Source organism: Ambystoma mexicanum, chromosome 5q, assembly GCF_040938575.1.
Source record: "Ambystoma mexicanum isolate Mex_15411 chromosome 5q, UKY_AmexF1_1, whole genome shotgun sequence".
Classification (NCBI taxonomy): Eukaryota; Metazoa; Chordata; class Amphibia; order Caudata; family Ambystomatidae; genus Ambystoma; species Ambystoma mexicanum.
Window position 1 is genome coordinate 821,242,599 of NC_090933.1, and position 12,406 is coordinate 821,255,004.

Genomic DNA, 12,406 nt, shown 5'->3' on the forward strand with positions numbered 1-12,406 from the left:
CCACAGAGTCAGGCTAGGGGGAGGAATCAAGAGAGATCTGGAAGTGTGGGCAGAATTTCTGAAATACTTCAATGGGTCGGTGATATGGCGATCACCGGTAAATGAGGAAGGTAAAAGGGTGTTGTTCACCGATGCAGCAGGTGGCCTTGGTTTTGGCGCAATACTGGGGAAACAATGGTGTGCAGGCAAGTGGCCAAAAACATGGCAGGTGGCGGAATGTTAACAATTAAGACAATAAAGCAGTTCCGCCATGCCGTCCGTGGTGTGCTCCCAGCACTAGAGCATGGCCCGAACATCCTTGTACTTTGATTTGCAGAGGTAAAAAAGACATGTTTTAATGGGAAGCGCAAGAACTTGAAAGTCATGCCATACAGAGTTGTCAGGTTGAGAACTGCCAATTCAAGGCAAGTCTGCCAAGCCACCTCTCCGGAAAGAAGCAGGTACGGCCCAGCCAGGACCCAAGACTTGCTCGCGGGAGGAAAGGAGGCTCTGGGCCCTGGCGTCTGGGAATGCCTCTCAGCGCTCTCCTGGATGCAATGAAATCAGCCCAACCGGTTCACAAGGGCAGCAACTCCCCCCCATCCCCTGCTTTGGGAAGATGTAAGAATGAAACGAGAGTTGTGGGGCTCCCTCTCCCTGCTTGTGGTAATGGCGGCTCTCAGTGTGTTTTCTAATGTGTGATTCTGATTCATGAGCTGATTGGCCAGAGCAAGAAAGGACAATCTTATACCGATCACTATGCTGCCTCAACCATGAAAGCTAGACACGTGACATGCCCATCATTGAACCAACCCATCATTGGTCGATATGGCAGAGGGCGTCTGAAATAAACGAGTAGTATTTCGGCAGATTCATTCCAGAGCATTGGCAGTTGCCACACCGACCATATTCTATATTGAGAACCCCCTTCTTTTCTCTTTCACCTGTAGTAATAGTACTGCCCTCAAATGCCCCAAAACCAAAAAGGGAATAGAAGGGTTAAACAGATTACAGACCATGCCCAGAGGCACACACACAAATGCATTACAATTAGATAGTAATTAGTGTGCTTATCTAGGTCACAGTTCAACCCTAGATACCTTCAGAAACACAGTAACAGAAATTGTGTCCAATTATATTGTTACAGTAGATTCCTATCTGAGTGAAATTCTCTCCACCTGTGAGTCCCCCGGCACGTTTTGCTGGACTCCTGATTATTTATCAATTTCTCCTCAGTGAGTGGGACCCTTTTTCCACACTCACTCATTCTTTTACTCTAACCTGGGGAACCCTTTTTATCTCATATTTAGTTTGGGCTATTAGGTGGCGCTGAAAGCTACACAGGCTCGAAACCCGATCCCGCACTTAGAAACCACTCGCTGGTATTAAGCACGTTATAAATGAACAATTAAAAAAAGGAGCATCATCAAACTTTGATAGTTACAGATAGAGCTGGATGAGCCTGGTGGGGCTTGGCCGGCCTGGGCCTAACCTGTGGCTCTGGCCTGACCCTTCTCTCGGGTCAGTGCCTGCCCAAAGCAGGGGCTGATGCAGAGCTTCACCTGCTGCCTGGTAACACAGAAACACCTGACTTCGTGTCCTGGCTGCCAGATTTCCTTTACCACCCCAGTCACTTTATTGGCCGGAATGTGCCGGAGCACTTCCTGCACCGACGGGGTACAGGCTGGTGGGGGAATTTAAAGGTAAGTCAGGCACCTGCCTTACCTCTACAGCGTTCATTCTCCTTACCCATACTCCCCCTGCTCCTCATACGATCCCCAAAACAGCAGCGCTGTCCCTCTCCCCCAGCACTAACATCCCCTGGTTCTCTTTCCCAGCCCCACTTCCCATAAAAAAAGAGAGTGACGTTGCCCCTTTAAAACCCCCACTCTGTGTGCCACCATCCCCCTTGGCCTCGACCCCTGGTCCAGCCACCATGCGACTCTGGCTCGGCTGACGTTAGACTTCTAGAGCTAGACCCAAAGGCTTTGTCCTAGCTCGGTCCTTCTTAGGGAGAATTCTCAGAAATGTGCTAATTCCTCTCTACCATAGAGACCCCCAGCTCTTTTGCTGGACTCTAGGGCTTTTTGCCTGGAGAGAGTGAGAGCCATTTTTCCCACTCTCTCATGCATTTTAATGTGATTTTGAACTCTGTTTCTCTTTTTGTTGTGGAGTCTGACAAACTCCATAGGCATCATCTTTTACATTGTGTCACACAGCACCTTCAGTGCAGTGACACGGATGTCTTCCAGGTATTCCTCAAGGTTTAAATATCTTCTGTTGGATAAACTGCTGTTTCCAACAGCAGAAAAGTGAAATTGACTTTATCTACATTTGTAACTTTCTGGACCCAGCACACATTATTTTACAATAGGGTGCTGGAGGGGTTACTTAGTATCCCCTTTGTCTAGCTTCTCATGTAACATTTTTATGTTACCCTTTCCTCGACGAATGGCTGGTGGCAGTAGTTTACTTTTAACTACCGTGGTGTGCATTTACCGCGGGCTGCGTTCGCAGCTACAGTAAAGCACTCAAGGGGGCCATTTTTGTCAAAATGGCCCGGGTCTTCTTTATTCGCCAATTTCTTAGTGGAAAGGTCCTTCTTGAGATTTACTCTATGCGCCAAAACAGGTTTGGTCCCTTTCTTTGTTTTACCTTTGGCGGGATTCACGAGTGAAACCCGCCTCTGGCTCCAGGGTGTCTGGCAGGGGCAGGAAGCGAGGGAGGTGCCCAAAACTCCCAGTGCTTAGTATCCTAGGAGACAGAAATGCACTCTTAGGTGATTGGCCGGCTGGCTGTCCGGCAAAGACAGCCACCCTGCTGGGTGACTGACAGCTAGGCTGGAATGAATGGGAGAAACCTGCATAAAAGGCAATGCTTTTTGGCTTGGAAGGCAGATTCGACCACTGGACGAAGAAATCCGAAGAAGAACTTGAAGAAGACGCCTGCTGCAACTCCTGGACCGTTGGTTTGCCCGGTGAAGCCCTGTTGCTGTGCTGAAACTCTAAATTTGTATCGACAGAGAAGCCCCTGCAAGGACGACTTCTCCCTTTGAGTTGGTGGGACCAATTAACTCCAAAGTAAGCCACCTGGACTTCCTCTCGGAGCTGGTTGAAATTCCACTGCAGTTGCTGCGGGAACCGAATAGCCAGGGAGAGGAACACCAGATTGTGTGTGTTGCTTTTAAGCTGGCCAAGAGCTCCAGGACGATCCTCCGGACTCCCAGGAAGCAGGACTGACCGAGCACTGAGCCACCTCAACAGAGTGCTGGACCCCAGATTCAAGGAAAGACCATCTCAACAGCCAGAAACTGCGGCGTTGCTATTTGTGAGGATTGCTGGTTGCGGGTGGTGACCATCCCATTGCAGGGCAGGAGTCCCCAGACATCCTCCCTCTTGTCCCCATGACTGAGGCCCAGGAACACCAGGATCTGCAGAGCTGCACAGGAACTGAAGTCATCTGCTGCCCTTTTTCTTCAACCTAAAGGTACTGTACAGTCTAAGAGAACTTACCTCTTGTTGTGTAACTGCACTTGTTCTCTGTTGGTGAGACCTGTTGTGGTTACTCTGTAGAATTGCTGTTAGCTTCTTTACTTCACAAGTCTAAACAACGTGTGGCCCTGCTTTGAATTCTTCATTTCTAAAAAGACTTCTAAAGCATTGTGCAATACTTTTATCTACCTGCAAGAAGTGGTTTAGCTCACCTAGACTTTTGCCCAATGGACTTTGGCCTAGCCTGTCTCCCTGAATGACTCTTCTGCCCTCTGACATTGTGTGTTAACCTCCTTCCAGGAGGTTACCAAAAGTGCTTACCTGCTTCAGAATATTTGTGTGATTTCTTGTTCTGTTCTAATAACTTTTTTCTTTGCCAAACTCTTAAGCCTGATTCTAAATGCATACAGTGGTATTTACAATGGTATACAGTGGTATATTAATGTCAGCAGTGTCCTAGTTACTAAAGTCACCTGAAGTGCCTGTGTGCCATCCAAAAAGGGTACTTACTGGTTTAGAAATATTAATAGTGTGGATTTTGGAGTGTATTTCTGTGTTACTATTATATTGCCCCTTCCGAAGAAGGCTTACTCTAACTGACTGTTAAATAAATTAATAATTGTTCAATCAAGAAACCTTGAGTGTAAGAGTTTATTTGAATACTTGTCACTGTGAATCTCTGTGTAACTTCCCTACAGCTCACATTGACCCCTCTTGAGATAAGCCTGGCTGCTCAACACGCTACCAACCTGTGTAGTACAGACCTATACCAAAGGTTGGGTTCCTATTGCCAGGAGGTCAGGGTTGTTGTAGTGCACCCAAAGAGTACTGCATACAATCGTGCCTAACAACCTTACTCCAGTGTTCCCTGCCTCTTCCAGCTCTACTTAGTTGCAACATGAGAAGGGACATTACAAGAAGTTGCAATGAGTAAGTGGAAAAACAAATATCTTTGGGGTGGAATACATGCATGGTCACTTCTATGCACTTAATATTTACTTGTGACAATTAACTTAAATAAGGAACTTACATTGAAGACTTACTTGCCGACTCCTATATGCTTCCTGTCTACTGAATACGACAATACTACTGAAAAACCAGGCACTGCCATAGTGGTCTTAACTGGACGCTGATAGTAGCAGTTGCAAAGCCCAAACTGTTGGCTGTGTCAATGCTTGTTATACCTTGTAATGGAGTTATGATTTCCTCCATGTATTCTGACATCTACATTTTATTATTGTAGCACATATCACTTTCTCTGCAGTGTTACTGGGAACTCCTTGAGCTTCTTCTTTTCTTCTTTTCTTTTACCTCTGTTAACACATGTTACCAGGGTATGGGGTCACCCTTTTGTCCCTCCTGCATTTTATTTTGTGAGATCACCTTATGTGGAGTGCTGAAGGGAAATGTCTCCCTTTTCATACTGTTCCAGTAACTTTCAGTTACTGTTACAGGTTCATCTGACAGGCTGGTGGCAGTGTACCATTTTCACAACATTTTGTGGTCTTTCGTTGCAGACTGCCTTTGCAGCCACGACAAGAGACACTAGGTTCACCATTTGCCTAAAATTGTGGCTGTACTTATTTATACCTTGTTCATGATGACTTTTTCATATTTGTGCCTTCTTCTACCTGCCTGGGTGGGGGAGGTATTGATGGGCCTTTTGTCTTTGACGGGCTTCCCTTGGAAAGCCTGCCAAGGCTCTTTGAGTTCCTGAAAGGACAGGAAGTGGGGGAGGTAGCCAAAACTACCCAGGTCTGTGTCCTGCAGTGCACCTTCATGGAATCAGTTTGAACTGGGAGACTGGCTGTCCCCTTGGTCAGTCACACCCCCAGATTTGCGTGTGAGGCTTATCTGATGGTTTGCATAACATTCAAGAATCCTAGAGCAGAACCTCAGAGTCCACTGGACTGAAGATCCTAAAAGGAATTCGTAGGACGACCCAGCAACTTCCAAGCGACCGCCAGAGCCGTTGAGTGAGCGCTGAAGAACCGACCCCGAATTCTGAGCCACCGGAAAGATCTCTTGAAGACGACTTCCTCCCATGGGCTGGTGGGCATAACCAGTCTCAAAGCCACCTGCATTTTGCGCCATCCCACGAAGAGCTGTGACCTTCCCGGGCTGCAGACTCCCATTACACTGGAACCTGTGCCATTCTGTGGTGCAACATCTTGCGAAGCACATTTTCCACTGAAACCTTGTGGGCATCTTCCTGGACCTCCAGTGACACTTTCCCGCTCCTAGACGTCCCCTCAGCCAAGTCGTGGACCGAGAACCGAAGAGAAGTTGACCGGACAACAACTGTCACTGACCCGAAGCCTGTGAAGGGTCCGACACACCAGTACCATGAAGATCCACTGTTGGGAATCCCACTGCTCGAGTGCATCGATCTGTAACTTCCAAAGTTCCTTCTTCAGCCATCCAAGCAATTCGAACCAGGGTCAACTGTCACCTCACCTTGGGGACCAGCTTGCTGCATCAAGTTCTTAATTGCAAAGGTACTTTTCCAAGCCTAGGTACTTACCTTGGTCTTGCTGTGTTGTTCTTGTGTTCTTGGAGGGCTGCAGTTAAGCTGTTACTTGCACCCCCCTCCAGGGCACGCTGAGTCCCATTGGGGTAAACCACCCATTGGGCCCTAGATTTGACAAACTAACTATTACTTACTTGCAAGACCTGAAGAAACCTTCATAGACTCTGCTCTATCTGCTACTTACCTGCTTCTTTCCACCTCAGCCCTTGGTCACTGGACCCCCAGTGCCTTCCTTGACTTTGTGTGACTCACCGAGTATAGGGATGATTTTAAAGAGTGGTCAAGCACGGGTTAACTGAAGTTGTAAGAGATAATCTAATGTTTGCTATTAAGTATCAGTAATTTCTCTCACTTTGTGTTGCTGTACATTTTGTATTTAAGGTGGGCTACCTTTTATTCTGCTGTGATAATGTGTTAATAGTATTTACTTAATTTACTGCTACAATTCTAGTGTATATCAAATTACTCTCTGTTTTTATATAACTGCTAGTGTGTCAGTGTTTCCTTGTCGAAGTGTATGCTCTGAGTACTGTGTGCCTCACTACAGCCCTTTTCCCTCATTAGACTAAACCTGGCTGCTCAGCCATAGCTACCAGACCCTTGGATAACACATACCTAAGCTAAGAGATGTAACCAGGTCACCCAAGGTGGACATTTACAAGATCTGTCACAGACAACAATTTGTGTAAAACTCCACAACATACATCCTATGGGAAGAAGTGAACTGCAGTGATTTATTCTCTTAAATTTACATTCCAAAACAAATCGCTGGTACCTTCTAAAGTCATAGTTTTTGGCAGAGAATAACATTGACGGAAGGGGAAGCCATGAAAAATACCAACGTGCGCATTTCCAGTCATTGAAATGTTTGTAAAGGTTTTGTCCATTGATTACAATGTGAAAAATCCAATAGGGAAGCCACGGGTATGAGTTAAAGTTAGGTAAATACTAGCTTTATACCAAAGTGGAACCAAAGGCACAACTAACCCCAGGGAACACCAGGCCCCGTCAAAAGCTTCAGTTTCAGGATGAATAACAAGTAGGATTCGTGCAAATGGAAGTCAATGGCAATTTGAAATGTGGCTGGGTAGCAAAACCTCACTACTCCCGCAACCAGGGGACATCTCAGGATGATTCAAAGGAATATATCAGGACCCTGGAGTTCTTCATGGGGGGTCCCCAGGTGTGCACTGGTGCTTGGTTGTTTCTATGGATGCACCTGTGGGATAGAACTTGTATTTACCCAGCATAAACTTAGAACTGTGGCTTGGGATTGTGGGTGTCATGGACGAATGATTGCCTGAAAAATGTGTATGGATGAGCAAATGACCACAAGGTTGACTCCTTTGACGTTATGATTAATTTAGTCATGTTTGAGCCCATCCTGAATGCTTGTTCTCCTGAGTTGCATCTGAACTTGGATAATTAAAAATTAGCTCTGAGATCTGTGTGCGAGTTGGCGCTTAATAAGATTCCCATAGCATAGAATATCATTCCAAGGCCTTAGAGCATAAGGAGTTCGCAAATAATGCTAACTTGTGGGTCTTGCACAGAGGGAACCACAAAGACAAGGGAATTCCTCAAAGGGGTGAGGAGCAAAGGAATCTCTATTGTAATATTTCTCCCTCCGCAAAGGTCCACAAAGTAGCAGTGGGTGAGCCCTGTGGGGATGGGTACTATTCAATGGGTGGCACTAGTACACCAAATGTAAGTGGTGGGTTCTCAAACTTTCTCAAACACCTTGGCATTTGCTGGGACTGAGGGAAGTCTGACCACTCCAGAGGTCACCCTAGCTGTCAGTAGGGATGAATGCCTTATGCACGGCCTCTGATTTTGAGGAATCTTGTTAATATGCAGCATGTATTTTAGAGATTTCTTTCCTCCTCTAACATAGTGGAGGGGGCATACGCTCCAAGACGGAGGTTGTGAAGCCTCACACTACTCAGTAATTGAATCCCTTTCAAGTGAGTGTCAAGTCATCCACTTGAAAAAGGCACACTGCTGCTGCCAGTATCACTATTGTAGGCAGTGCTTTCCTTGGGCCAGAGGTTCTGGTTAGCAGTGCTTTGAATTCCACAGAGTTATCTAGCAGCCCCCTTTAGGCGTTCCCTGTAGTGAATGGCTGCCTTCAGAATAACAGAAAGTTAACTACCTGTCAGTGTCAAAGAAAATTACCTAGGGGATGTTTTGCTGGGGAGTAACTTGCAAGAGATAGGTGTCTTTAGAGATACCACTCTTATTTCATGGGGTGGGAGCTTAAACACCAGTCCTTCCAAATATAAACTTGTTAAGGGGGCTACTCTTGATAATTTTGATAACCCAGTTGTCTTGAATGGGAATACATTTGAGGGCTATCGTGGTGGGAATGGCATCGCCTGTGAAGGCCAACACTTGCTCAATAGGGCTCGTGTTTAAGCAGGTAAGATGATTGAAAAGATTAATATATTGCGGGTTATGGTTATGGGATGGCCCAGGATTTGGAGGGTGAGCAAAAAGGAATGGATGGGTGAATTTACCAGGCATTTCTAACTAGATTTACAAAAAATGTTCTACCAAAAATGTGTTTAGCAATTGGACTCAGCACTGAGGTGTGGTCAAAAGAGTGTTAAAGTTGATGCAGAGATGGGGTACGATGCTCTCTGTAATGAATCCTCTGATAGGGGAGCACATTTGCTGGGTGAATGTATGGAAACCGCTTTTGGTTTTGGAGGAATGTTAAAAGAAATATGAATGATGTGGAGGATGAACAGTCTAGGAAACTGTGTGATGACCAGTGCCTCACCTCTGGAGAATAGTGGGGATAATATTGAAAACAACTGTGAAAGTTTAATGTGCTCGTTTTGGGGATCCCTAGAGCGATCACTGATACAGATGTAAAAGCGAACATCAAAGGAGGTGCTCAGGACTATATCTCTGGACCTGGGGACACAAGTACTGCTGCATGTAGAATGTTAACTATGCAGAGATGTTGCTGAAAGCACTATTGGTAAATAAAGTTGTGGGCAAGGCAGAGGGTAGCAGATATTGTGGGATATCCGATGAAGCAACAGGGACACATAAAATGTGATGCTGATAATTTGAAATGCCGTTTTACTGTGAAAGGTCCAGTCATCTGTTCTGTACTTTGCCAACTTGAGGGTACTCCTGAAAACCCCCTTTTGGTTTTACACATATTGAGGGTGTTGGGAGCACCCCAAAGGATGTATGTAGTCTATGATTTTTTGGTGATTCTTTGATTGTTGCCCTGTTTTTTGTTGCAGTGGGTGGGGATTGACTGCTCCTTTGACCTATGTTGAATTTGAAGTGCCTCTTTATCTTTTCTTCAGATTTGATGTGTACACCTCTCTCAACCCCATCTTTCTAACCCCCAAGAACTGAAGTGTGGGAATATGGGTGTTTTAAGAGCATTTGTTTTCTTTTTATGGTACTAAAATATATAATGCGATGCACCATTGTAGGTATACATATTAGGAGTAACAACAATCCACGTATAATGTAGTTCATAAACCAAAAGCTAGCTTCCATATTCAAGCATTATTCTGACCATGCAATTCAAGTTTTACAAGCCTAATCCCATACACCCCTACACTGGCCAAGACAAATGCTGATAGTTAATTTCTTAATCATTGCAAAAGCTTGCCTACCAATTTAGTAACTTTTTGACATATGTGGAAAATAGAGTTTTGATAACCAAAAACATACATTTTTTCTTATTCAGGCACCAAAAGAAGCCCTGGCACAGAGTGTCTTGGCAGAAGTACCCAATCAAGTTGTTTCATACTTCAATATGTACAAACTTCGACCTCCAAAGGATCCTTCTGCTGCAAAATAAGGAAAGCCAGGTTCAGAAACACAAGAACGGTCCAGATGTAATTCAAGAAGCCAACAAATCCAAGATGCCCGTTGTGACATCTGTCTTATTCTTGTCAGACGTTATTCACACATAGAGGCGCTGTATGGCAATACATATGCCAGAACATGCCACACTGTAGTAAATGTAGAACGCCAATATTCTAGATATTTTTCCACAGTGTATGATCATGCATATCACCTTTACGGTATTGTTCCCCTTCTCATAGTGTATGCAAGTAAAAATGTTTAATGAAAAACCTATTTGGAATGTTATAAAAATACTAGTAGGAGATTTAAGGCATTATGCCAAGAACTAACCCTGTTGTACATGAGACCCTCTCAGGACCCCCCCTTGTTTATGTACATCTTTTCTAGCCAAAATACATGACTTAACTGGAACACAGTATATCATTATTTTTAAATGAATTAAATATATTTGACTTCTGTAATATAAACACACAATAATACCTGTGAACACCATTTTATAGTATTTAATAAATGTTTAAAAAAGTGTACTGTTGACTTTAATCACTTGCTTCCCATTTTAGCTTTAGCTACATTAATTTCCACATTTGATATACTTTATGTAATTTGTATGGTTGGAGCAACCCATTTTTATTCTTGTAAGTTTTAGAGCCAGCTACATATCCTGTAAGACAAATCATATTTCTACTTTCTGTTTCATCGTACCACATAATATTCACATATTCATTCCTTTAAATTGCCCATAGCTGGGTTGATTGTTTTTGAATTGAGAAATTTAAATTGTAACACTCAAACAAAAAGCATTTGCTTAATCAAATTTGGGATTGATACCTGCAAAAGTAGGAAGATGTTGAAGATCAGGATCAAGGAAGAATGTTCAAAATAATTGATATTTGTAAGTCGCTAAGAGAAAATGTGGTTCCATTTATTGTGATGTTGAAAGTCTGAACTGTTTTTCTCATTGAGATCCCTGTACTTTTTTGTTTTTCCTTGACATGTTTTTTGACTTTTCCTACATACATCTCAATCTGTGTCCTCATCAATGAAGCCCTATGCTTCTCAAGATCAAGGTGCTCCCAAGGAACATTGTTCCCTGTGCTTGTAACCATGTACAATTAGCTGTGAAAGCCCCCACTGGCTGGCGTAAACCTAAGTTGGAATCTCTGAAGGGCTTTATAATAGTCGAGTAAACAAGAGGCGACTCTGCAGTCTGTTTCTCTGGTGGGTGGTTGAGAACAGAGCCACCTAACTGGTGTTACATGGTTTGTATAGCTTTTTTAGAGGCATTTCTTGAGGTCTTCAGTGCCTGATCTGCAAGGGTGATGGTGCTTTATGGTTTTGGGTTGGGATGGTATTTTGCAGTGCAGGCATGTAATTGGTGAAGACCTGGCTCTTAGGTTTTTTAAATTTTTATTTTTTCAATTTACAATATTGCGGCTTCTGAAGTTGTGCTGGCCACCAGAGAAATCCAATTGTGCAGGTAGGTACAATGGAGTTTGCTTTGCCACAGCCTTATTTCTGATACAGGCTCTCTGAAGATTATTTTTCCTGGCATTGATATCGTGATGGGAGAGATTTGGTTGTATTTTGGTATGTCATTGAGTGGAGCATGTATTAAGCAGGGATGCCAGCGATTAGTGTGTTTCCTCCGACCAGGTGCTTCAGAACCAGGGACTCTACAGCTGTTTTGAAGTTGTACTAATTGAAACCATGCTGTCTGGTGCTTTTTAGAAATGTATTGTTTTGAAAAAGAGGTTGTTGATTTATTTTAATTCTTATTAAGCAATATATGCCCCATAGGGTTCAGTTTGCAATCAATAGTGAGGACTAATGAGCTAGTGCTTGGGGCTAGCTTGAGTGTGAACTCTTTGAGGTCCATGTTAGGTAGCAATGACTGGATGAATATATGGTTGGATTTCTGAGGATCATAGACCAGTTTTTGTGGGAGTGAGTAAGTGCAAGCCAGTGTTTCAACCGCAAGGTAAATCTGAGTGTCAACTGCACAGTAGGTGCAAGACGATGTTGAGGTCATTGAAGAGAGGCTCAATGTAGAGGGTGAAGATGACTGTTGATGGGATGGATCATTAGGGGACCCACAAACTAATGTACATTACATCAAATATAATTTTCATAGTGAAAATATTGGAGTGAAAGGTTGTGGCCCAAATCCAACAATGCATTGAGAGAAACAATCTCTTAAACACACAGGGTGCAAACCAGCACATGGAATAATGTCTGCTCAGCTGACTATGCTAGATGGACTTCGAAGGCAAGTTGATGAAGATCATGCTACATCCTTAATGCTGCTCAACCTATTGGTGGCCTTTGAAAACTAGACATGCTGATCTCCTGGACAGATTAAGGGCTATTGGCATCTCTCGGATAGCTCTACAATGGATCACATCCTTCTTGGAGGGCGGACCAGCAGCCATTGCGCTAACCCCTTTTGACTCATCATATGTAGCACAAAAATGTGAAGGTTCACAAAGGTCTTCAATGAATCAACTCTTTTTAATATGATCATGCTACTGATTACAACTTTACAATTGAGTTTTGTTTGAGAAACTGG

The 12,406-nt window shown here is 43.9% G+C and overlaps 1 protein-coding gene across 2 annotated transcripts in view; it reads left to right on the forward strand.

The window, feature by feature from the left end:
* CPNE3 (copine 3) overlaps positions 1-10,367 on the forward strand; it is a 444,306-nt gene extending 433,939 nt beyond the window's left edge. For both annotated transcript variants that reach the window (XM_069621306.1, XM_069621305.1), the window contains exon 16: positions 9,719-10,367. In XM_069621306.1, coding sequence (XP_069477407.1) covers positions 9,719-9,832 — 114 coding nt within the window. In that variant the 3' untranslated portion in view covers positions 9,833-10,367. The remainder of the gene's footprint in view (positions 1-9,718) is intronic.
* The last annotated feature ends 2,039 nt before the right edge of the window (positions 10,368-12,406 follow it).